The sequence below is a fragment of the Rhinolophus hipposideros genome, assembly GCF_964194185.1.
Source record: "Rhinolophus hipposideros genome assembly, chromosome: 4".
Classification (NCBI taxonomy): Eukaryota; Metazoa; Chordata; class Mammalia; order Chiroptera; family Rhinolophidae; genus Rhinolophus; species Rhinolophus hipposideros.
The window spans coordinates 46,993,048-47,019,504 of NC_138050.1; the positions used below are offsets into that span (position 1 = coordinate 46,993,048).

At 34.2% G+C, this 26,457-nt stretch overlaps 1 protein-coding gene across 1 annotated transcript in view; it reads left to right on the forward strand.

The window, feature by feature from the left end:
- LOC308496883 (A disintegrin and metallopeptidase domain 3-like) overlaps nt 1-26,457 on the forward strand; it is a gene marked incomplete at both ends in the record, with an annotated part of 140,333 nt that overhangs the window by 83,258 nt on the left and 30,618 nt on the right. Inside the window, 2 exons of the mRNA XM_081046667.1 lie at nt 3,321-3,419; nt 15,180-15,375. Of these exons, the coding sequence (XP_080902793.1) occupies nt 3,321-3,419; nt 15,180-15,375 (295 nt within the window). The remainder of the gene's footprint in view (nt 1-3,320; nt 3,420-15,179; nt 15,376-26,457) is intronic.

The following is a 26,457-nucleotide window of genomic DNA, read 5'->3' on the forward strand; positions in this document are numbered from 1 at the left end:
TAAAAAGAAGTATATGATAATTTAATAATATATTTTGACTTAATATATCCAATATAATATTATTTTAAAATTTGATCTATATATAAATTATTATTGATGTATTTTTATATTTATGTGTTAATTTATTATGTATATACACATATGCATATATATGTGCATATGTATATTTATTATATATGAATAAGGACAGAGAGAGAGAGAGACATTACAGTAATTGGCTCAACAATATGGACGCTTTGTCATGGAGCGGAACACACACTCACCAAGATCAGGAGTCAGATAAACTGAAGGAAGCTCCAAGAAAAACGGAGTGCAATTGCAGACCCAATGGCTCCTTCACACCACTGAGATGAGTCAGCAGATGAGCAAGTTTAAATTAATGCTATAATGTGTTTTGGCTTTAATGGGATGTTGGGACAGAGTGTATGTGTTTTGCTTATGAGATGGACATGAATCCTTGTAGACCATATGATGAAATATGGTAATATCACCCCCAAAGTTTCCCATATCCTTATCCCTATAACTTGTGAATATGTTACCTTTCATGGCAAAAGGGACTTTGAAAATATGATCAAGTTAGGGATCTTGAGAGGGAGAGAAATCCTATATTATGTGGGTGGGTCCAATGTAATTACAAAGGTACTTTTTAGAGGGAGGAAGACAGGTCAGATTCAGCATATACATGACAATGATATTTGAAGATGCTATACTTGTGGTTTTGCAAATAGAGAATGAGTCTGTAAACCAAGAAATTCAGATGGCCTCTAGAAAATGGAAAAGGCAGTGAAATGCATTTTCTGTAGAATTTCCAGAAGGAATGCAAAACAAACAATCAAATTAAAAAATGGGCAGAGGACCTGAAAATACTTTTCTCCAAAGAAGACATACAAATGGCAAATAGACATATGAAAAAATGTTCAACATCACTATCATCAGAAAAATGCAAATGAAAACCACAATGAAATGTCACCTCACCCCTGTTAGAATGGCTATCATCAACAAGACAAATAGTAACAAGTGTTGGAGAGGCTGTGGAGAAAAAGGAACCCTCATACACTGTTGGTGGGAAAGCAGACTGGTGCAACCGCTATGGAAGGCAGGGTGGAGGTTCCTCAATATATTACGAATAGAATTATCATATGACCCAGCAATCCCTCTCCTGGGTATCTACCCAAAAAATCTGAAAACATTTAACCATAAAGACATATGTACTCCAATGTTCATTGCAGCTTTGTTTATGGTGGCCAAGACATGGAAACAACTAAAATGTCCTTCGGTAGATGAATGGATGAAGAAGTTGTGGTATATATGCACAATGGAATATTATTCTTCCATAAGAAAATATGAAATAGTACCAATTGTGACAACATGGATGGATATTGAGATTATAATGCTAAGTGAAATAAGTCAGACAGAAAAAGTAGAGAACCATATGATTTCACTGATACGTGAAACTGTAAACAACAAAAGAACAAGACAAACAAATGAAGAAACAAAATCTCGTAGACACAGGCAATAGTTTAGTGGTTACCAGAGGGAAAGGGGGCAGGGGGGTGGTAGATGAGGGTAAAGGGGATCAAATACATGGTGATGAAAAGAGAACTGACTCTGGGTGGTAAACACACAATGTGATATATAGATAATGTATTACAGAATTGTACACCTGAAATCTATGTAACTTTACTAATAATTGTCACCCCAATAAACTTTAATTTAAAAAAACAAACTTTCAAAATTTTGATTTTAGTCCAATAAGACCCTTTTTGACCTCTGGAACTGTAAAATAATACATGCTTATAGTTTTAATTTATGGTAATTTTTTATAGCAGAAATGGGAAATTAATATCAGACTGAACCAATTCTGTGTTCCTTGTGATGAATAAATTCCTTGAGTAGATTTAAATATTCCTGCTAAGCAGACTGCAGTTTTACTGAACAGAACAACAATTTGGCTATCACAGCATGGGTAGATTCAATACATTGGTCTACTTCGGGCAAAGTGACTTCTGCCAACATTTGTAGCAATCTCAACTACAGCATTTCACTGATGTGAGGTCAAGATCCAATTCTTAAGAGGCTGAAAGTAGGGTTTATTAGTGTGATAAAGAGGTAAGTATAGGAAGGAACACTATAGGAGGGAATCAGTATTCTGAGGTGGTCAAAGGAACAGCTAATGATTTTCATCAAGTGGGTCAGTGATATGATAGATCCCCCAATCAAAGTAGAAGCTATGGGCCTGAGGAATGTTTACAAGAGAGTTTTGTTTTTCCCTAGGTAATAAAGGCAGATTTCAGGTTTAATAAAATTTGGCTAAGGGGAACCATATCAGTGTTCAAAGATTATCTTGAAGAAAAGCTTGTCTACCTCTAAAGTCAACAAGTCTCAGGTTAAGTTTTCCTGACAGAATGGGTATTGAGCCTTCAGTTAAGTGTTGATAGTCTGGAACAAGATCACCAAAGCATTCTGAGTTATATTCATTTCTATTGTTTTCTTCTGACTTGCCCAGTTTTTTAAATTGTATATAATTAATATACAAGTGCTTACAGATTAGGGAATAAAACCGAATACCTCAATAGAAATATATAGATAGAAACATAACATAAACCAGAATGAGCATATATGTAAAATTTTTAACACATTAATAATGAAAATAATAAAATAGAAACAGATATAAACGCCTAGTTATTTTTACTTACCCATTTTATTAATTTTTATATATTACTGTCAGTCTAGTAAACATTTCTCTTGCACTGAATAGATAACTCTATAGAAAAAAGAAAATCAGAGTATATTGTAATGAGCACTTACTATTTTTGTACTCTATGACCTAATAACTTCTTGAAATAATGTTTCATATAAAATTTTGGAGCTAAAAAAATGACAGAAACTTTCTTTGAAACATTTTTTACAATAATAAAATATTATAGTTTTGAAACCTCTATTTTGTCACAATCTTAACTTGTTATATATTCCCAAAATTATATTTTGGGAAGAATTGATAATATGGAAAAATACTCATCTTAAATGATAAAAAGTCTAAAAATTTATTGTGTATATGTTTAAAAAAAACCTGCAGTTGAAAGGAATTGCATTAATTTTTAACAGTTCAATTTCTTGAGCTGTGAATCACGAATAATTTCATTTCCATTTTTTTATACAGAAAATATAATGTTTAAATAAAGTGGTGTTAAAAGTAAATACAGAAGTAAAAACTATACTGTGATTGTAATTAACTTAGATACAAGCTTTAGTGTATTTTGACAAAATTATTTATTTGGTTGAAAAGTCCTATTACTGAATTTGATTGTATTTTCTTTTAGAAATGCACTCATGAAAAATGCTGTAATCCTGAAACTTGTACTCTGATTGGACGAGCAGAATGTGGCACTGGACCATGCTGTGATAAACGCACTTGTGTGGTAAACTTTCAAAATATTATATTATTTTCTTTCATGATTATTTTTTATGTTTTTGTGCATTCATTTTTTAGTTTAGTTTTTTGTTAATGTTACTTTATGTACCCAATTCATTCACAGCTGTTTTCAGAATTCAGAGAATGTCCTTAGGTCTTTTTCAACCTATTTCTCAGCTCCACGTTTCACTGTATTGTTTCAATCTCTACTCAAGACCCAACCAGTTATTGCATTCAATACCAGTGCCAAATTATTTGGACACTGAATTCCTCTTGGTCATGCCTGGATGAAGCTCTTCATCATCCAACAACTTAGGCCAAATTTTAAATGAGCACCCAAAACACACTTGACACGCAATATTCAAATAAAAGATAATACTTTTTTTAAATCTCATTTTGAAAATAGCAGAAAAGGAATCAATGTAGTATAGTCAGTAACATGTAACATGTAAAATTGTGAAGTTTAGATTTGTCAAGGACTTCTAGCCTGGAAATGGACTGAATCCTTGACTTCCCTCTGGGAAGTTTTCCATTCAAATTTTCTCACATCTGAGAGAGGAGATTGGGTAGGATTTGTCTTCTGCAGATTGCTTCATTGTAGCATCTTACCTTTTTTGTGTCACTTTCAAGAGTCTATGACAAAATTAAAAGCTGATTAATGAGAGATTTTGCTTGAAAGATTTGTTTTTTTCTGTCAATGAAATCTCTCCTAACATTATTCTACTTTGTTCGGTATGTGTTATTTTTTTGCTCTTGGGCTAGTAATTAAAGCCAACGGACATTTTCTCCAAGGCACATGAGTATAGAACCAGTGTAGGGTTTCTACTTATCAATAAACCTGTTGTTTTTCCCTTCACCAGGCTTCTCATATTGACCTTTGTCTTCATATCAGTGGGATTGAGTGATAAGGATTTTCTACGCAGTCCATTTCCCTCTACCTACGAGGTGTGATAAAAAAATATATAGTGAATGTTTAATTTCAAAAAATTACAGTAAAGACACATTGTTATTAATCCTCCTCAAAATACTCCCCCCTGCTACAAACAAACTTTTCTCATCGTTCTTGCCACTTTATGAAGCAGTTCTGGAAGTCCTCTTTCATGAGTGTCTTTTGTTGTGCTGCTGTGGCTGCCTCAAGGTCCTGAATCAATTCAAAATGTTTACCTTTCATTGTCACTTTGACTTTGGGGAAGAGGCAGAGTCACACAGTGCCAGATCTGGTGAATAAGGTGAATGAGGACACACAGTAATGTTTTCTTTTTTTTTTTTTTAATTAATTTTATTGGGGTGACAATTGTTAGTAAATTTACATAGATTTCAGGTGTACAATTCTGTATTACATCGTCTATAAATCCCATTGTGTGTTCACCACCCAGAGTCAGTTCTCCTTCCATCACCATATATTTGATCCCCTTTACCCTCATCACCCACCCCCCACCCCCTTACCCTCTGGTAACCACTAAATTATTGTCTGTGTCTATGAGTTTTTCTTTCTCATTTGTTTGTCTTCTTCTTTTGTTGTTTTTGGTTTATATACCACATGTCAGTGAAATCATAGGGTTCTCTGCTTTTTCTGTCTCACTTATTTCACTTAGCATTATACTCTCAAGATCCATCCATGTTGTCACAAATGCTCCTATATCTTCTTTCCTTAACGCCAAATAGTATTCCATTGTGTATATATACCACAACCTCTTTATCCATTCATCTATCGAAGGACATTTTGGTTGTTTCCATGTCTTGGCCACCGTAAACAAAGCTGCAATGAACATTGGAGTACACGTCTCTCTATAGAGAAATGCTTTCAGATTTTTTTGGTAGATACCCAGGAGAGCGATTGCTGGGTCATATGGTAATTCAATTTGTAATTTCTTGAGGAACCTCCACACTGCCTTCCATAGCGGCTGCACCAGTCTGCATTCCCACCAACAGTGTATGAGAGTTCCTTTTTCTCCACAGCCTCTCCAACACTTGTTACTATTTGTCTTGTTGATGAAAGCCATTCTGACTGGGGTGAGGTGATATCTCATTGTGGTTTTCATTTGCTTTTCTCTGATGATTAGCAATGTTGAGCATTTTTTCATATGTCTATTTGCCATTTGTATATCCTCTTTGGAGAAATGTCTCTTCAGGTCCTCTGTCCATTTTTCATTTGGGTTGTTTGTTTTTTTTGTTGTTGAGTTTCATGAGTACCTTGTATATTTTGGATATTAGACCCTTATCAGAGGCACTGTTTGCAAAAATCTTCTCCCATTCAGTTGGTTGCCTCTTTATTTTGTCGATGGTTTCTTTTGCTGTGCAGAAGCTTTTAAGTTTCATATAGTCCCATTTGTTTATTTTAGCTTTTACTTCCATTGCCTTTGGAGTCAAATTCATAAAATGCTCTTTAACCCAAGGTCCATAAGTTTAGTACCTATGTTTTCTTCTATGCAGTTTATTGTGTCAGGTCTTATGCTTAAGTCTTTGATCCATTTTGAATTAATTTTGGTACATGGTGACAGATAACAGTCCAGTTTCATTCCTTTGCACCTGGTTATCTAATTCTGCCAGCACCATTTATTGAAGAGGCTGTCTTTCGTCCATTGTATGTTTTTAGCTTCTTTGTCTCAAATTGTCTCTCCATATTTATGTGGTTTTATTTCTGGGTTCTCAATTCTATTCCATTAGTCTATGTGTCTGTTTTTCTGCCAATACCATGCTGTTTTGATTATTGTAGCCGTGTAGTACAAGCTAAAGTCAGGGAGTGATACCTCCAGCATTGTTCTTTTTACTTAAGATTGCTTTGGCTATTCGGGGTCTTTTGTGGTTCCAAACAAATCTGATGATTTTGTGTTCTATTTCTTTAAAAAATGCGATTGGGATTTTGATGGGAATTGCATTAAATCTGTATATTGCTTTGGGTAATATGGCCATCTTAACTATGTTGATTCTTCCAATCCATGAGCACGGAATGTCTTTCCATTTCTTTGTGTCTTCTTCAATTTCTTTCAAAAATGTCTTATAGTTTTCAGCATATAAATCCTTCACATCCTTGGTTAAGTTTATTCCTAGGTATTTTATTCTTTTTGCTGCAATTGCAAAAGGAATTCTTTTTTTGTATTTCTTTTTCTGAGATTTCATTGTTGGTATATAGGAAAGCAATGGACTTTTGTACATTGATTTTGTACCAGCAACTTTACTGTAATCATTGATTGTATCTAATAGCTTTTTGGTGGAGTCTTTAGGGTTTTCTATATATAGCATCATGTCATCTGCAAAGAGTGACAATTTAACTTCTTCATTCCCAATTTGGATGCCTTTTATTTATTTCTCTTGCCTGATTGCTCTGGCAAGGACTTCCAACACTATGTTGAAAAGCAGAGGTGATAGGGGACAACCTTTTCGTGTTCCTGAACATAGAGCAAAGGGCTTCAGTTTTTCACCATTAATTATGACATTAGCTGAGGGCTTGTCGTATATGGTCTTTATTATGTTGAGGTATTTTCCTTCTATACCAATTTTATTAAGTGTTTTAATCATAAATGGATGTTGTATCTTATCAAATGCTTTTTCTGCATCAATTGACAGAATCATATGATTTTTGTCCTTTATTTTGTTTATGTGATGTATCACATTTGTTTATTTGCGAATGTTGAACCATCCTTGTGCCCCGGGGATGAACCCCACTTGGTCGTGATGAATAATCTTTTTAATGCATCATTGTATTCGATTTGCTAGAATTTTGTTTAGGATTTTAGCATGTGTATTCATCAGAGATATTGGTCTGTAGTTTTCTTTTTTTGTGTTGTCCTTTGGTATCAGGGTAATGTTGGCCTCATAAAATGAGTTAGGGAGTACTGACTCTTCTTCAATTTTTTGGAAAAGTTTGAGCAGAATTGGTATTAGATCCTCTTTGAAGGTTTGGTAGAATTCACTAGTGAAGCCATCTGGTCCAGGACTTTTATTTTGGGAAGTTTTTTGATGACTGATTCAATTTCATTACTGGTGATCGGCCTGTTTAGGTTTTCCATTTCTTCATGATTCAGCCTTGCAAGGCTATATGTTTCTAAGAACTTGTCCATTTCTTTTAGGTTATTGAATTTGGTGGCATATAGTCCTTCATAGTGTTCTTGGATAATCCTTTGTATTTCTGTGGTGTCCATGATAACTTCCCCTTTTTCATTTCTGATTTTGTTAATTAGTGTCTTCTCTCTTTTTATCTTAGTGAGTCTAGCTAAGGGTTTGTCAATTTTGTTAATCTTTTCAAAGAACCAGCTCTTTGTCACATTAATTTTGTCTATTGTCTTTTTGTTCTCTATTTGATTTAGTCCTGCTCTGATTTTTGTTATCTCCTTTCTTCTGGTGACCTTGGGTTTCACTTGTTCTTCTTTTTCTAGTTCTTTAAGGTGTAACATGAGGTTATTTATTTGGGATTTTTCTTATTTCTTGAGATAGGCCTGTAATGATATAAATTTCCCTCTTAAAACTGCTTTCGCGGCATCCCAAAATTTTAGTAGGATATATTTTCATTGTCATTTGTTTCTATGTATCTTTTGAGCTCTCCTCTAATTTCCTCTTTGACCCAGTCATTCTTTAAAAGCATGTTGTTTAATCTCCATGTATTTGTGTTTTTTCCTGCTTTCTTTTTGCAGTTGATATCCAATTTCAAAGCCTTGTGATCAGAGAATATGCTTGGTATGATTTCAAACTTCTTAAATTTGCTGAGGCTGATTTTATGTCCCAATATATGGTCTATCCTTGAGAATGTTCAATGTACACTCGAAAAGAATGTATAGTCTGATGTTTTTGGATGAAGTGCTCTATATATGTAAATTATGTCCATTTCATCTAATGTGTCATTAAAGGCTGCTATTTCATTATTTATCTTCTGTTTGGATGATCTATCCATAGCTGTCAATGATGTATTTAAGTCCCCTAGTATAATGGGTTTTTTGGTCAATTTCTCCCTTTAGTTCTGTTAGTAGTTGCTTGGTATATTTCAGTGCTCCCTGATTGGGGGCATAAACATTGATGACTGTTATGTCTTCCTGTTGTATAGTCCTTTTTACCATTATGAAATGTTCATCTTTGTCTCTTGTTATCTGTTTCACCCTGAAGTCTATTTCATCGGAAATCATTATGGCTACACCTGATTTTCTCTGGGTACCATTTGCTTGGAGTGTCAATTTCCACCCTTTCACTTTGAGTCTATGCTTCTCCTTGTAGCTGAGATGTGTCTCTTGTAGACAGCATATGGTTTGGTTAAGTTTTTTGATCCAATCTGCTACTCTGTGTCTCTTTATTGGTGAGTTCAGTCCATTTACATTTAGGGTGATTATTGATATGTGAGGATTTCCTGGCATTCTATCTTTAGTTTTCTGGTAAGGCTGTGTCTCCATTGTTTCTTTGCCTTTTTGTTGTTGTCTATTATTTCTGTGTGGTGGTATTTTATGATGTTTCCCTCTGTTTCTTCTTTTATTACAGTATATATTTCAGATTTGGATGTTTTTTGAGTGGTTACCCTTAAGTTTATGTAAAAGAAAGTTTGATATTTAGAGTATTCCAGTTTCTTCAGCACGCTTACTTTCTCTATTTTCATATTCCAGTTCAGGTCTTTACTCTCCCCCTTTTTATGTTTTGGTTGCCACTAGTTGTACCTGTTGATGGTGGTCTAATAGCCTCCTTTAGTATTTCTTGTAGTGCAGGTCGTGTATTAGAAAATTCCCTCAGCTTCTGGATGTCTGGAAAGGTCTTTATTCCTCCTTCATATCTAAAGGAGATCTTTGCTGGATATATTATTCTTGGCTCATAATTTCTCTCTTTCAATAGTTTGAATATTTGGTTCCATTCCCTCCTAGTTTGTAGAGTTTCTGCTGAAAAATCTGATGATAATCTAATGGGCTTTCCTTTGTAAGTTACTGTCTTCTGTTCCCTGGCTGCCTTGAGGATTCTTTCTTTGTCATTGATTTTACACAGCTTCAATACAATGTGCCTGGTGAAGGCCTGTTGGGATTGAGGTAATTAGGTGTTCTATTTGCTTCTTGGATTCGAGGATCCAGTTCTTTCCACAAGTTTGGAAAGTTCTTATCAACGATTTTTTTGAATATATTCTCTGTTCCCTTCTCTCTTTCTTCTCCATCTGGTATGCCCATTATTCTTATATTGCTCTTTCTGATGGAGTCAGAAAGTTCTTGTAGAGTTCTTTCATTTCTTTTAAATGTCAAGTCTCTTTCTTCTTCTATCTGTGTAAATTCAAGGTTCCTGTCTTCGATGTCACTGATTCTTTCCTCCATCTCTACTTTACTACCTCCATGAACTCTGCTACCTAAGCTGGATATTTTATTGTTAATTTCTTCTATTGTGTTCTTAATCCCCAGAAATTCTATTTGGTTCTTTTTCAAAATTTCAATCTCTTTTGTAAAATGCTCATGGTGTTCTTTGATTGTGTTTCTGTGTTCATTAAACTGCCTTTCTGTGTTTTTTGCATCTCGTTCAGTTTTTTCAGAATTGCAATCTTGAATTCTATGTCATTTAAATCATATATTTCCATATCTCTAAGTTACTTTTCTGAAGACTTTTCACTTTCTTTCTGAGCTATCTTGTTGCCTTGGTTATTCATGGCAATCACTGATTTACTATTTCTCTTCCTAGACATCTACAGGAGTGGCTTCTGCAACAGGTTGATAGCTATGCGAAGAGCTTTTGAAGTTCCAAAGCTCTTTCTGCACCAGATTCAGAGCCCGTATGTTTCAGCAGTTCTCTTTACTGCTGCAGGGATCCACCCAGATAGGTGGGGCCAGGGGCAGGGTGAGTTGTGAGAGGTGGCCCAGAGTAATGGTGGCGACCACCACCACAGCCAGTCCTGCTTCCACAACTCCCTCCCCTTTGCCGGAACTAGTTGAGCTGCGAATCTCTGTCTGCGGATCTCTGTCTGCGGTCCACAGTTTCAGAGCAGCAAATATTCTGTCCTTTGATCTGACACTGCTACTTTATCGCCTCTAGCACCGGGCAGGTGGGAGCGGGGCGAGCTCTGGGAGTGTAGGGAGGGGGCGGCTAGTCTTCGTGCCTAAGGCTTCTGTTCTCTGCTCGGCAGTGAGGGCTTAAACCACCGATTTCAGCCCTCTTCCCTCAGTCTTTGCTCCGTGAGGTCTCTGCCATGAGCGTTGGGTTCAGCCGTGTTTATATGCTGCCCCCTCAGCCCTGTGGGCCGTAAGCGGAGCCCTAGCAGTCCGAGTCCTTCCCTCTCCCGCAGCTGCGGTAGATCCGGGAGCAGCGGGCTCCGAGCACTGAGCTAGGTCTGCGTCCTGCACCCGCACGGCTTCGTCTCCGCACTTCTCCTCTCTCTCCTCCACTGCTCGCGCTATTCACCCACCTGGAGGTGAATTCAGTAGTGGGCCTCTTTGTCTTGCTTGTCTGCTGTGCAGGGAGTCCTTTGTGGAGTTATTTTGTCCGATTCATTGTAAATTCCAGGGGAGCGTTACAGAGGCTCACCTCACGCCGCCATTTTTTTTCTATCTGTAATAACTTTCTTTTAAATTAAACATTCACTCTTTTGTTGAATCATAGCTTGTTTGTACATCCCAAAGGATAATTCCTTAAAATAGAGATATCCATTAAATTTGTTCTAGTGCAAATTCACAGTACAAGTAACTAGGGAAGGCTTAAGGCCAATAGCTAAGTGTAATATATTAGTTTACATTGATTTTATTGTGTGTTATAGCATCAAATTTGGCTTTTGCAGTCATTCAAAGGGTCAGGTGTCTTATACTCTGCTCTTTTTCATTATTGGCCATCAGTGTAAAAGGTAAAACATCCTCTTTTTCTTATGTATCTACTTTTAATTAAGCTAGTTTCCACCAATGCCTTTCTGAAATTTAGCAATTTGATCCAATTTTTAAAAAATAAAATTTCAATTTAGATGGACACAAATCCAAGTGCAAAGATATTGGAAGGCAACAGTTTAACCAGCTGTTTTCAGAAGCATAACAGTGAATAACATGTTTCTGACCAGTACTCAGACATTTCTATATGTATTTTAAAAAATTGTAATTGGTACTGCATAACACTGATTATATCTTGGTCAGTTGTACCTTGATGAATGGACAAGCAAAGAAAAAAAACAAATAATTTTGAAACTTAAGTAAAAGATGAGTCTAGCTTCATTCTCAGGTGTATCTTTGTTTCAAACAGGAACAATAGAATTCTTATACTATACATCTGTTTGATATCCTTGCTTTTTGTTGATAGTTTTCCAGGAAAGTTTCTCTATTTGTGAAAGAGATAGTTAACTGCACCCACCTCCTGGCTTTCCTAGTTTATAGCACAACATTTCAAAAGAGAAGAAGGATTCTTTCTTTTCCAGCATGTATCTCAATATTTGGTAGTGCAAGAAACTGTGACCCTGCTCAGTATCCACCACTGTACCAATCATTGTGTCTAGGGAGAAGTGTTCTGATTATCATCCAGAGACAGAAGCAGATTCATGATTTATAATTCCCACATAGAAGAGTTAGAGTAAGTCCTGAAAGGAAAATTACTTGAAATGTAATTAAAAAATTAAAAAGATGTCTATTGAGCAATGCTTTAGAAATATGGTAAAGAACAACATCTGAGCTCCTACAGCATTTGAGGAGTACAATTAGTCCCCAAGAATCAAAAGTTGAAAAACAAATATGTATAGCTTTATATCAGATACTTTCTATTTATCTCAAAGTAAATATTCAGGATAACCCTGAGCTTTCACTAGAGCCTTTTTAAAAATTGAAGTGAATGTCTTGACCACCATAAATAAAGCTGCAATGAACATCGGAGCACATAAATCTTTATGGATAAATGTTTTCAGATTTTTTGGGTAGATACTCAGGAGAGGGATTGCTGGGTTATATGGTAATTCTATTCTTAATTTTTTGAGGAACCTCCACACTGCCTTCCATAGCAGCTGCCCCAGTCCGTATTGCCACCAACAGTGTATGAGGGTTCCTTTTTCTCCACAGCCTCTCCAACACTTGTTATTGTCTTATTGATGCTAGCCATTCTAACTGGTGTGAGGTGATATCTCATTATGTTTTTTATTTGCATTTCTCTGATGATTAGTGATGTTGAACACTTTTTTCATATGTCTATTGGCCATCTGTATGTCCTCTTTGGAGAAATGTCTATTCAAGTCTTCTGCCCATAGAAGGTGTGGTATATATACACAATGGAATACTGTTCTGCCATAAGAAAAAATGAAATAGTTCCATTTGTGACAACATGGATGGATATTGCGATTATTACACTAAGCAAAATAAATCAGACAGAAAAAGTAGAGAACCATATGATTTCACTGATATGTGCTATATAGAACTGAAAACAACAAAGGAACAAGAAAAATAAATGAAGAAACAAAAACTCATAGACACAGACAGTAGTTTAGTGGTTACCAGAGGGTAAGGGGGGAGAGGGGTGGTAGATGAGGGTAATAGGGATCAAATATGTGGTGACGGAAGTAGAACTGACTCTCAGTGGTGAACACACAGTGTGATATGTAGATGATGTATTACAGAATTGTACACCTGAAATCTATGTAACTTTACTAACAATTGTCACCCCAATAAACTTTAAAAGAATTGAGTTGGCAATCACATAACATAAAATTAACCATTTTTAACTGAACAATTCAGTGACATTTAGTACATTCGCAAGACTTTGCAGATACCAACTTTATCTCATTTCAAAACATGTTCATCACCCAAACAGAAAACCCTGACCCCCTAAGCCCTTGCTCTGCTTTCTCCCATGCCCACAGTCTCTGGCAACCATCAATCTGTATTCGGTCTTTATGGATTTACTTTCTCTGGAAATTTCATATAAGTAGAACTATGCAATATGTGATCTTTGGTGTTAGGTTTCCTTAATTTAATATAGTGTTTTCAAAAATATTTCACCTTTAGTGCATATCAATCTTCCATTCCTTTATATGGCTGAAAATATTCTATTATGCATATGTACCACAGTCTATCTATTCATTCATTGATGGACATTTGGTTTCTTTTCAAAATATTTCTCTAGTACTTTTCATTCTATTTATAATTATCTTTTTTTCAATTAAAGTTTATTGGGGTGACATTGGTTAGTAAAGTTACATAGGTTTCAGGTGTACAATTCTATAATACATCATCTATAAATCCCATTGTGTGTTCACCACCCAGAGTCAGTTCTCCTTTCATCACCACATATTTGATCCCTTCTACCCTTATCTACCATCTCCCTCCCTTCTTACCCTCTGTAACCACTAAATTATTTGTTTGTTATTTGTTTAAATTATTCATATGTATATATATTTGTTTTCAAATTATTGTCTATGTTTATGAGTTTTTGTTTCTTCATTTGTTTGTCTTGTTCCATTGTTGTATTCAGTTTTACATATCACATATCAGTGAAATCATATAGTTCCTCGACTTTTTCTGTCTGACTTATTTCACTTAGCATAATAATTTCAATATCCATCCATGTGTCGCAAATGGGATTATTTCATCTTTTCTTATGGCAGAATAGCATCCCATTGTGTACATATATATACCACATCTTCTTTAAACTATCATCTACTAAAGGACACATTGGTTGTTTCCATGTCTTGGCCACTGTAAAGAAAGCTGCAATGAACATTGGAGTATATATAACTTTACAGATAAATGTTTTCAATTTTTTTGGGTAGAGACCCAACAGAGGGATAGCTGGGTCATATGGTTATTCTATTCTTAATTTTTTGAGGAACCTCCACACTCTCTTCCATAGCAGCTGCACCAATCTGCATTCCCACCAACAGTGTATGAGGGTTCCTTTTTCTCCACAGCCTCTCTAACACTTGTTATTACTTGTCTTATTGATGCTAGCCATTCTAACTGGTGTGAGGTGGTATCTCACTGTGATTTTTATTTGCATTTCTCTGATGATTAGTGATGTTGAGCATCTTTTCATATGTCTATTGGCCCTCTGTATGTCCTCTTTGGAGAAATGTCTATTCAGGTCCTCTGCCCATTTTTCAATTGGATTGTTTGGTTTGTTTTTTGTTGTTGTTGAGTTATATAAATTCCTAATGTATTTTGGATATTAACCCCTTATCGGAGGCGTTGTTTGCAAATATCTTTTTCCATTCAGTTGGTTGCCTCTTTATTTTGTTTGAATCCAAGGTCCATAAGTTTAGTAGCTATGTTTTCTTCTATGCAGTTTATTGTTTCAGGTCTTATGTTTAGGTCTTTGATGCATTTTGAGTTAATTTGGTACATGGTGACAGGTAGTAGTCTAGTTTCATTCTTTTACACATGGCTTTCCAATTCTCCCAGCACCATTTACTGAAGAAGCTGTCTTTTCTCCATTGTATGTTTTTGGCTTCTTTGTTGAAAATTATCTGTCCATATTTATGTAGGTTTATTTTGGGGTTCTCAATTCTATTCCAATTATCTGTGTTTCTGGTTTTTTTGCCAATACCATACTGTTTTGATTATTGTTGCTCTGTGGTACATGCTGAAGTCAGGGAGTGTGATACCTTCAGCCTTGTTCTTTTTTTCTTAGGATTGCTTTGGCTTTTTGGGGTCTTTTGTCATTCCATACAAATCTGATAATATTTTTTGTTATATTTCTTTAAAAAATGCCTTTGGAATTTTGATGTGGGTAATCCATATAATTGTAAGTAGTTAAAAATGTAATATTATTGGAAATGATAGTTATAATCACAATGCTCCTATCTAAATTTTTTACCTGTTCGTTTACTACTGTAAAGAAATGTTTCTTTTTCTTTGTCTCACAGGTGTCCGAAAGAGGACGTATATGTCGGATAAGCAAAGATGATTGTGATTTCACAGAATTTTGCACTGGAAACTCTGAGTATTGTTCACAGGATGTAACATCTGTTGACTTTGAACCATGTCATAATAAAACTGCCTTTTGCTATAAGGGAATATGCCGAGATCCAGATGTACAGTGTGCGGAGTTATTTGGAAAATGTAATAGTTGTATCTTTTTTTCTGGGGTTCATTTTTGAGCTCTATTTTTATAGTCAGTAATCTACCCTATAAGCCAAAATAAATAGTAATTTTTGTTTAAATCTAAATTTGAAAATGAATTGCTGCTCAAAGCAACTTTGAATTATGTCAATAGGTAAAATAGACCTAATAAGTACAGGACAAAGAGAATAGAATATTAGTTAAATTTCAAGTGATTAATGCATTAGTGGATAAGAGAGCAAATAACTGATTTTTTTATCATTTCTGCTCTATGACACCAATTTTCAAGAGGGTAGTTTTTAGTAAGTGTTTCTCTTTCTTATATAGCCAGTAGATGACATCAAAAATTTGTAGTGGATTACACTGACTGGGCATTGCTGTTGTCTAATTATCTCCATATTGATTTACCACGCTTTCAATTTTTAATGTTTTATTTTAAAATTACTAATTGGAACTTTGTCTATCTTTTCAGTTGCTAAAGCTTCTAGTTATCTGTGTTCACAAGAAGTGAATTTCCTATTTGATGACTTTGGAAACTGTGATAGAAGGAAGTGTGGTTTTGGGTGTGTATTTAGAAAATTGTACATTTTTCAAGTGTGTGTATGTGTGTGTTTGTCCGTGTACTACAAAGAATCACTTAATATAAATGAGATGAATATGGTATATACAGATGAATTTATATGTTGCATTTCATAAAATGATGTATGTTCTGAATAGCTTTGTTGTTGCAATCTGAGTAACATTTTGAATTATTGTCATATTTTGAATTGCTATTTACCTAATACATTGTGTTCCTAAGTGACATGTGGGAAATTTTTTCTGCCTTATATTGCCAGGGATATCCTTTGTGGAAAGGTTGTTTGTCACTGGACACATTCACATATAGTATCAAGGACAAGTTTTGATATTCAATATACCTACCTTGGAGGCCATATATGTATGTCAGCATATTTAAGAAATGAATCAGTAGTACCTGCAAGAGAAGATAAAACATATGTATATGATGGCACTCTATGTGATTTCAATAAGGTAATATAAATTTTACTTGATTCTATATATGGGGTGTCTATGTTTGTGTGTGTGTGCATGAGAGAGCGAGAGAGAGCAAGAGTGAGAGAGAGAGGGAGAGAGAGAGACACATTAAGATTTTTTATTCATAATGTTAACATTTTGGTTGCTGTATCTTAAGATTCAAAAGTCAGGATTTCTGATGGTGAAAGGAAGACTTGCTTCAGTATCATTTTTTCATTATGAACTTTGCTATAGATATTTCAACTTGTGTTTTCACATTTGAGAATCTAAGCCTCTTTATTAGGCCTGGATCTGGTCTGCAATAATTTGTGTAAACAAAGAACAAAAAAAAAATCAAATAATGCACTAAAAAATAGAACAGAACAATCTGAATAAAAATAACAGCAAAGAAACTCCTCTAAAACTCCTAATATTTAGTCTTGCAGTAATTAATGAGAATTAATTTGTTTGTAACAAAAGTAAAACACTTGCTCATTAGTGTTATAGAACAGAAAGAGTTTGTCCACTCAGTGCTGGCAGAACCAAACCCTAAACAACAAGAATTGCAGTTGAGAAATACTGGTTATTTTATGGATGAATGGTACCATCCAGGAGAAGAGGAAGCTAATGCACAAAAGCCCGAATTCCCTGATGGCATGCAGATTACAGATTATGCAGGGAGAAATCACAAAACACCTTGAGTTAGGGGTCCCGGTTGTGTTGAGAGCTGATTGGTCAGAACTGACATAAGGGTAATGAATCATTTCTTCAGGTCTTGAGAACAGTTCTGAGGTATTTTCCAGAGTCCCACTGTCCAGTCTCATAGGAAAGTAGCCAGGGGGTCGTTCCACCTTAGTTCTCTGGAGCTGAAACCTAACTTAGGTCAAGATGTTATCTTTAGCCTGCGAGAGGTCCGGACCTTGTGACCATTAGTCACCTCCAGCTACTGTCCTCTGCTGCCTCGGGGGTTGCTGATTATCTGGATGAAAGGCTAGGTCTGAGGGAGACATATATGTATGTGTGTGTGCATGCGCCCGCGCTTGTTTATTTCCGGTTACTCAATTCTGTGCCATTGGTCCGTGTGTCTGTTTTCCTGCCCATACCATACATACTATTTTGATTATTGTTACTTTGTAGTATAATTTGAAGTCAGAAACTGTGATACCTCTGACATTATTCTTCTTTCTCAGAATTGCTTTGGCTATTTGGGGTCTTTTGTGGTTGCATACAAATCTGATGATTTTTTGGTCTTATTTCTTTAAAAAACGCCATTGGTATTTTGATGGGGATTGCATTAAATCTGTATGTTACTTTGGGAAATATGACTATTTTAACTATATTGATTCCTCTAGTCCTTGAACATGGAATACCTTTCCATTTCTTTTTGTCTTCTTCAATTTCTTTCAATAATGTTCTGTGGTTTTCAGTGTATAGGTCCTTTACATCCTTTGTTAAGTTTATTACTAAGTATTTTATTTTTTTGTTGTTGCAATTTTTATTCTTTATTGTTCAATGATTTCAGAGAGCTTGGAAAGTAAAGGCTTCTTTACCTCACTCATTAAATGTTGGTCCTTTGTAATAATTAGCTATCTATCAGTCTGTTGATCTATTAATTGATGCATCTATGTATCTGGATTGATTGCTAGATTGATTAATAAGAAGAGAGAGAGAGAGAGAGAGAGAGAGAGAGAGAGAGAGAGAGAGAGAGAGGAGAAAGAGAGAGACAGAGAGAGAGAGATTATTTCCTATTTATAAACACGAAGGAAAGTATTTCTCCCTTATTACATAATAATAATTGTAAATATAACACTCATATATTATGTACTGTAATACTACATAGACAGTATACTACGTGGATATAGGCATTATTCTAGCAATGCAAATTTGGTTAATATTGGGTGTGATAGAAAGTATCTGAGTTTTTTTATTTATAAGACTTAGAACAGGAGATTAGTTTATCAAACTGATAAACTAATGGGTATGCTAGGGTATGCTAGGGGAGATAAGCACATCTCAGCACATTCGTTGCAAATTTGAAAAAATGTATATTTAGGTTATTTGGGGAATGTAATTGTATAAAAATAGATAAGCTTATGAATGAATAAATAAAATTAACTTTCTCTTTCTTACCCATTCTCATACACAGGACTGTAAGCAAATATGCTTATATGCTTACGTAAATTGGGCGTTTTCCCTTTAGTTGTATTTGGGATTTCTCTCTCTCTCTCTCTCTCTCTGAATTGCTGTGACAATATCTGAGTTACTATTTGTTTCTCTTGTTCAGAGAAGGAAGTCTTACATGCTAGTTCACATTCAAAACATCATCTTAGCCATTGAGCAGTGCTACGTATTTTTATGGTGCCTCTTGTTTTCTTTGTCATTACAAAAAAGCTAGCTACAAAATGATCTGTTTACTTAAAGGGGATTATATAAGAAGCATGGGTCTTAACATTTTCTGGCTTATTTTTCCCCTAAAAACAACCCGGTGAATAATGACTAGTTTATTATTGCCTCAATAATGATGTTTAAGGAGCACTGGAATGAAAACAGTTTTGCGGACACGCAATGCTGGTTGGTCCAACATTTTGTTATTCTTGCTGCCTTCATCAGAGCACTTTAAGTGAGTGAACAAGGGGATACTCACCCTCCCCCCCAACCCCCAAATTTACCAATGGTGATGGAAAATAATGCATGTTTTAGAATATTCGTCATGTATTGAATATCAGATAACTTGATATAAGCCAGTAGATAATCTTAGAAGATGCCCCCAAAGATACTCAAATAAAATTTGGATGGAGGACTATTAGCATAGAGTGAAAGATAAGAGATATTGTTATTAAATTTGAAAAAATGTAAAAATTACAGGAACACTTGTATTTAGAATTGATCATTGGGCTCTGAGAGTAAAATAGTCTTTGCACTGAATATTAGCTCAGTCAGTAACTAGTGGCATGGCCTAAAAGTATAAATTTAATTCTCATCAAATATAAAATAAAGATAAAAGTATCTCCTTCATAGGATCAATACGAGTATATATTATGAAAATGCATAGAAAGTGCTAAGGCAGATCCTAGCCCATTACAAATGGTCAGTACAAGTTGGCTATTTTTATTCTCATGCCAATTAGTATCAATAAACACACAGTTCTGTTCTCTCAGGGGAAAAATAATATCTGATTCTCAATATTTCACAACTGATAAAGTAATGTTATTTTATTAGAATTAATAGATGTCATAAAATCCAGAGTAATCTAACATATATGTATATATATACATACATACATACATATATATGTACATATCTTGTGCATCTAGTTTTGTATTAAGTACACTTGCTGAACATTTTACATTTCATGCTTTTTGTTGTTGGTTGTTTAACTTTTTAGGTTTGTAAACAAGGAACTTGCCAATTTGTCTCTGATTTACGTTCTATAGAATCCTGTGATTCAATGAGGCTATGCCATGGACATGGGGTATGGAATGATTACTCTATTTTTATGTATAGATTTTTTAATCCATTTCAATAACATTTCCAGGATAATAATAAGGTTTAGAATTATTTGATGTTGAAATTTCTTATGGAAAATTGCAGTTAAGTCAGGAAAGCAGATTCCATTATTTATACATATATATATAATATGTGTTCATTCAGATTGTTATAGGCCTCATGAACTAATAAGCTTTGAACTTTGTACAAAAAACAAGCTTTGTACAAAACACAATATAAAACGATTATTATAGCGTTAGATCAAAATTGAAATTTTGAAAATGGATATATTAAAATTATACATCCACATTTATACTACATACAAACATTGTTTGTAATTGAGTGTATGTGTACTGATATGTATGTAAACACACACAAAATATCTATATTACTTATAGGCTAATATTTTTGTGAGAGCAGAATTTCTTGTCTGTTGACCTCTGTTTAACTCTTCAATGGCTTCAATTTATTTTCCTGTATCCTCTTTCATACTATATTTGAAAAGTCATTTCACTAATGGACTTTTATGTAATGTTAAATTTTTATGTAACTATTGTAAATAGTAGTGCAATGGATATTGTTGTGTACTCACCTTTGCATATTTACCTGATTTCTTTTTTTGTATTTTCTTTTTTACTTAATTTTATTAGGGTGACAATGGCTAGTAGAATTATATAGGTTTCAAGTGTATATTTCTGTAAAACATCATCTATATGTCACATTGTGTGTTCACCACCCAGAGTCAGTTCTCCTTCCATCACCATATAATTGATTCCTTTTGCCCTCTTCTACCACCCTACGTCCCCTGGTCCTTACCTTCTGGTAACCATTAAATTGTTGTCTGTGTCTATGAGTTTCTGTTTCTTTAATTGTCTTATTCCTTTGTTGCTTTCAGTTTTATACTCCATATGTGAGTGAAGTCATATGGTTCTTGACTTTTCTGTCTGATTTATTTTGCTTAACATAATAATCTCATGATTTATCAATGTTATTGCAAATGGTAGTATTTCATCTTTTTTTATGGATGAGTAGTACTCCATTGTGTATATATACCACATCTTTATCCAATTATCCATCAAAGGATTCTTGGGTTGTTTCCATGTCTTGGCCACCATAAATGATGCTGCAATAAACATTGGGATACATATATGTTTACAGATAAATGTTTTTAGATTTTTTACTATGTCAACAGGACAAATAATAACAAGTGTTGGAGAAGCTGTGGAGAAAAACAAACCCTCATACACTGTTGCTGGGAATGTAAATTAGTACAGCCACTATGGAAAACAGTATGGAGGTTTCTCAAAAAAAATTAAGAATAGAATTACCATATGATCCAGCAATCCCTCTCCTGGGTAGCTACTGAAAATTCTTATCTGATTTCTCAAATTGTTAGCAATTAAATCTGATGGGCCAAAGATATTCACCATTAAAATTTTCAGTAACATTTTATTGGCTTCAAGGAACAGTATTATCAGTTTTTGCTTCCACTTATTATGTATGAGAAGGTGCATTTCCTCAAATTCTGGCCATACTAGTATATCAGGTTTTAAAAATCTCATGCAACATGCTAAATCCATTGTTTTGAATTTATTTAATAATTATTGATGCACTTAGTAAGCATGTATGGTCATATTTTCCATTTGCATTTTTATTTGTCCATTTTGAAATTGTCTACTGTGTAATAGAAATTTTGTAAACTTTGGAAGGTTTCTAAGCATACCTTTGGCTTTAAATTTGTGGCTACCATCTCCTACCATATTGATGCTTCATATAGTATATAGCAATCCAAAACAAAAGTGACGTGTTTGTATGTCTTGATTCAAACTTTTCTCACAAATCACTTACATGTTCTGTTATTTACAGTTTATTTTCTGTTTCTTTCCAATCTTATTTGATTTTAATTAAATTTTTGCACTAAGCTATTTTTCAGGTTCTGTATTCTGCTTCTGATCTATTTCAATTCATCCACAAGATCACATTTATAGATATTTTCTAGCCTACCTATTTTTCTTTTAAATTACTTTTGTTACATTTATTAGGGTAACATAGGTTAGTAAAATTATATAGGTTTCAAGTGTAGAGTTCTATAACACATCATATGTATATTGCATTGTGTGTTCACCCCTCAAAGTCAATTCTCCTTCCAACACCATATATTTGACCCCCTTTAATCTCTTCTGTCACCTACTTGCCTCTTTACCCTCTGGTAACCATTTTATGTGTTATGAATTTTTGGTCTTGTTCATTTGTTGACTTCAGTTTTATATCCCACATATGATAAAGTCATATAGTTCTTGACTTTTTCTGTCTGACTTATTTCACTTAACATGATAATCTCAAGATTCATCCATGTTGATGCAAATGGCAGTATTTCATCTTTTTTTATGGCCAAATAATATTCCACTGTGTATATGTACAACATCTTTATCCAATCATTGATTGAAGGGCACTTTGGTTTCTTCCATGTCTTGGCCACCATGAATAATGTTACAATGAACATAGGGGTACGTATATCTTTATAGATAAATGTTTTCAGATTTTTGGATAGATACCCAGCAGAGGGACTGCTGGGTCATATAGTAATTCTATTCTTAATATTTGGCTGTACCAATTGACATTCACACCAGCAGCGTAGGAGGGTTACTTTTCTCCTCAGTCTTTCCAACACTTATTTATGCCTGTCTTGTTGATAATAGCCATTCTAACAGATGTGAGGTGGTATCACATTGTGGTTTTAATTTCCTTTGCCTAATGGCAAGTGAAGTTGAGCATTTTTTCATATATATCTGTTGACAGTTTGATTATCATCTTGGGAGAATTATCTCTTCAGGTCCTCTGCCCGTTTTTAAATTGGATTGATTGTTTTTTGCTGTTGGGTTGTATGAGTTCTTTATATAGTTTGGATATTAGCCCCTTATCGGAATGTTTTTGCAAATATCTTCTCCCATAAGTTGGCTGCCTCTTTGTTTGTTGATGTTTATTTATTTATTTATTTTGCTGTGCTGAAGCTTTTTAGTTTGATACAGTCCCATTCATTTATTTTTACTTTGACTTCCCTTACCTTTGATGTTATATTCATAAAATCGTCTCTAAGACCAAGGTGCATAAATTTAATATTTGTTATTTCTTCTATATAATCAATTCTTTCAAATTTAGTACTTATGATTTCTTCTATGCAATCTATTCTTTCAGGTTTTATATTTAGATCTTTGATTCATTTTTGAGCTATTTTTCATGTGTGGTGACAGATAGCAGTCTACTTTCATTCTTTTGCATGTGGCTTTCCAATTCTCCCAGAATCTTTTATTGAAGAGGCTTTCTTTTCTGTGTTGTGTGTTTTGGCTCTTTTGTCAAAATTATCTGTCCATTTATATGTGGACTTATTTTTGGGTTCTCAATTCTGTTTCATTGGTCAATGTGTCTGTTTTTCAGCCCATTCCACATTGTTTTGATTATTGTCACTTTGTAGTATAATTTGAAGTCAGGAAGTGTTGTACCTCTAGACTTGTTTCTTTTTCTCTGGATTTCTTTGGCTTTAGGGGACTTTTGTGATTCCATACAAATCTGATGAATTTTTGTTCTATTTCTTGAAAAAATTCCACTTGGATTTTGATGGGAATTGTATTAAATTTGTATGTTGCTTTGGGTAATGTGGCCATTTTAACAATGTTGAATCTTACAATCCATAAACAGAATATCTTTCCATTTCTTTGTGTCTTCTTCAATTTCTTCTAATAATAATACTTGTAGTTTTCAGTGTATGCGTCATTTACATCCTTTGTTAAGTTTATCCTAGGTATTTTATTCTTTTTGTTGTAATTGCAAAAGGAATGGTTTTTTTATTTCTTTTTCTGAAATTTTATTGTTAGTATATAGGAAAGCTATGCATTTTTTGTATATTGATTTTGTATCATACAATTTTACTGTATTTGTTTATTTCTAATAGTTTTTATCTGGTAGAATTTTTTTGGGTTTTTTATATGAAGAATCATGTTGTCTGCAAATTGTGACAGTTTGACTTCTTCATTCCCAATGATGACTTTTATTTTTTTCTCTTGCCTGATTGCTCTGCCTAGGAATTCCAATATTATTTTGAATGGCAGTTGAGAAAGGGCATCCTTGTCTTGTTCCTGATCCTAGAAGAAAAGCTTTTAGTTTTTCAACATTAAATATGATATTAGCTGAGGACTTGTATTGTATGAATGACCTTTATTATATTGAGGTACCTACCTTCTACCAATTTTATAGAGTGTTTTAATCATAAATAGGTATTGTAATTTGTCAAATGCCTTTTCTGCATCTATTGATAAGGTCATATGATATTTATCCTTTACTTTGTTTATGAGGTGTATCACATTGATCGATTTGAGGACTTTTGAACCATCCTTGCACCCCTGGAATGAACTTGATCCTGAGGTATAGTTTTTGAATGTATTGTTGTATTCGATTTGCTAGTATTATGTTTAAGGTTTTTACATCTGTATTCATCAGAGATATTGGTCTATAGTTTTGTTTTTTGTGTTATCCTTACCAGTTTTAGGTATCAAGGTAATGTTGGCCTTATAAAATGAGTTAGAAAGTATTGCCTCTTCTTCAATATTTTGGGAGAGTTTGAGGAGGACAGATATTAAATCATCTTTGAATGTTTGGTAAAATTCACTAGTGCAGCTATTTGGTCCTGGACTTTTGCTTTGGGGTAGGGTTTGGATGATTGTTTCATTTCCTTATGGTTGATCAGTCTATTTAGATTTTCCAAGTCTTTGTAATTCAGTCTAAAAATGTTATATATTTCTAGAGAACTTGTTCGTTGCTTCTAGGTTATTGAATTCAGTAACATATAGTCTTTTATAATATTCTTGTATGATTCTTTTATTTCTGTGGTATCCATCATAACTTCTCCTCTTTCATTTCTGATTTTGTTTATTTTTTTTCTTAGTAAGTCTAGCCATGAGTTTGTCAATTTTATTAATCTTTTCAAAGAACAAACTCTTTGTTGCATTATTTTTTTCTATTGCCTTTTTGTTCTCTATTCCATTCAGTTCTGCTCTAATTTTTATTATTTCATTCTGCTGTCTTGGGCTTCATTTTTTCTTCTTTTTATAGTTATTTCTGGTATAATGTTATGTTGTTTATTTGGGATTTTTGCTATTTTTTGAGATAGGTCAGTAATGATATAAAATTCCCTCTTAGACACTTTTGGCTATATCCCCCAAAATTTGATGTTGTATTTTCATTCTCAATTGTTTCCATGCATCTTTTGATCTCTCCTTTTCTTTGGTCTTTGATCCAGTCATTCCTTAATAGTATGTTGTTTAATCTCCACATATTTGTTGGCTTTCCCACCCTCTTTTTGCAATTGATCTCCAATTTCAAAGCATTGTGGTTGAAAAATATGCTTGGTATGATTTCAGACTTCTGAAATTTGTTGAGGCTATTTTTATGTCCCAACATATGGTTTGTTTTTGAAAATGTTTCACGTGCACTTGAAAAGAATGTATAGTCTGGTGTTCTAGGATACAATGCTCTGTAAATGTCAATTATGTCCATTTTTGCCTAATGTGTAATTTCAGGCTGGTATTTCCTTCTTTTTTTTTTTTTTTCATAAATTTATTTATTTATTAGTTTCAGGTGTACAAAACAAGGTAATACTTAGACGTTCATCATCCATATCCCTCACACTGTGAACCCCCCTCCCCCCATCCACCATCCCTCCGACCCCACACCGAACCATCACATTATATATATAAAATTATAGTTGGCATTCATTAATGTCCAGCCTCTGGTGTCCAATGCCATGATCAGGTTGGTATTTCCTTCTTGATTTTAGTTTGGATAACCTTTCCATAGCTGGTCAACGGTGTATTTTGTTCCCCTACTATAATTGTGTTTTTGTCAGTTTCTCTCTTTAATTTTGTTAGTAGTTGTTTTATATATTTTGGAGTCCCTAATTGGGAACATATACCGGGGTGCCAAAAAATGTATACAACTGAACACTTTGGTCAGCGTTGCTCAAGCAGTAGTTCACTGTAATCAGAAGTGTCTGGACACTGATGATAACCACTTTGAGCACCTCTTGTAATTGCAGAAGCCAAATGTGACTTGTATTCATCTTTTGTTATTGGTATATATTGAGTATTACAATATTAAATTTTTTTTTCTTTCTTAAAATGTGTATACATTTTTGGGGAGCACCCTCTGTATGTTGATAAGTGCTATATCTTCTTGTTGTATTGTCCCCTTTATCATTATGAAATGTCCATCTTTGTCTCTTGTTACCATTTTTAAACTGAATTCTGTTTCTACACTCACTTTGTTCTGGATGCCATTTGTTTCCAGTATCATTTTCCACCCTTTCACTTTGTTTTATATTTGTCCTTGTAGCTGAGATGTGTCTCCTGAAGGCAGCATATGGTTGGGTTTTGGGTTTTGATCCAGTGTGCTGCTCTGTGCCTTTTTATTGGTGAGATCAGTCCATTTACATTTATGATGATTATTGATGTGTGAGGGTTTCCTGTAATCATTTTATCTTTTGTTTTCTAGTAGTCCATTGTTTCTTTGCCTTAGAGTTTCTGTCTGTTAATT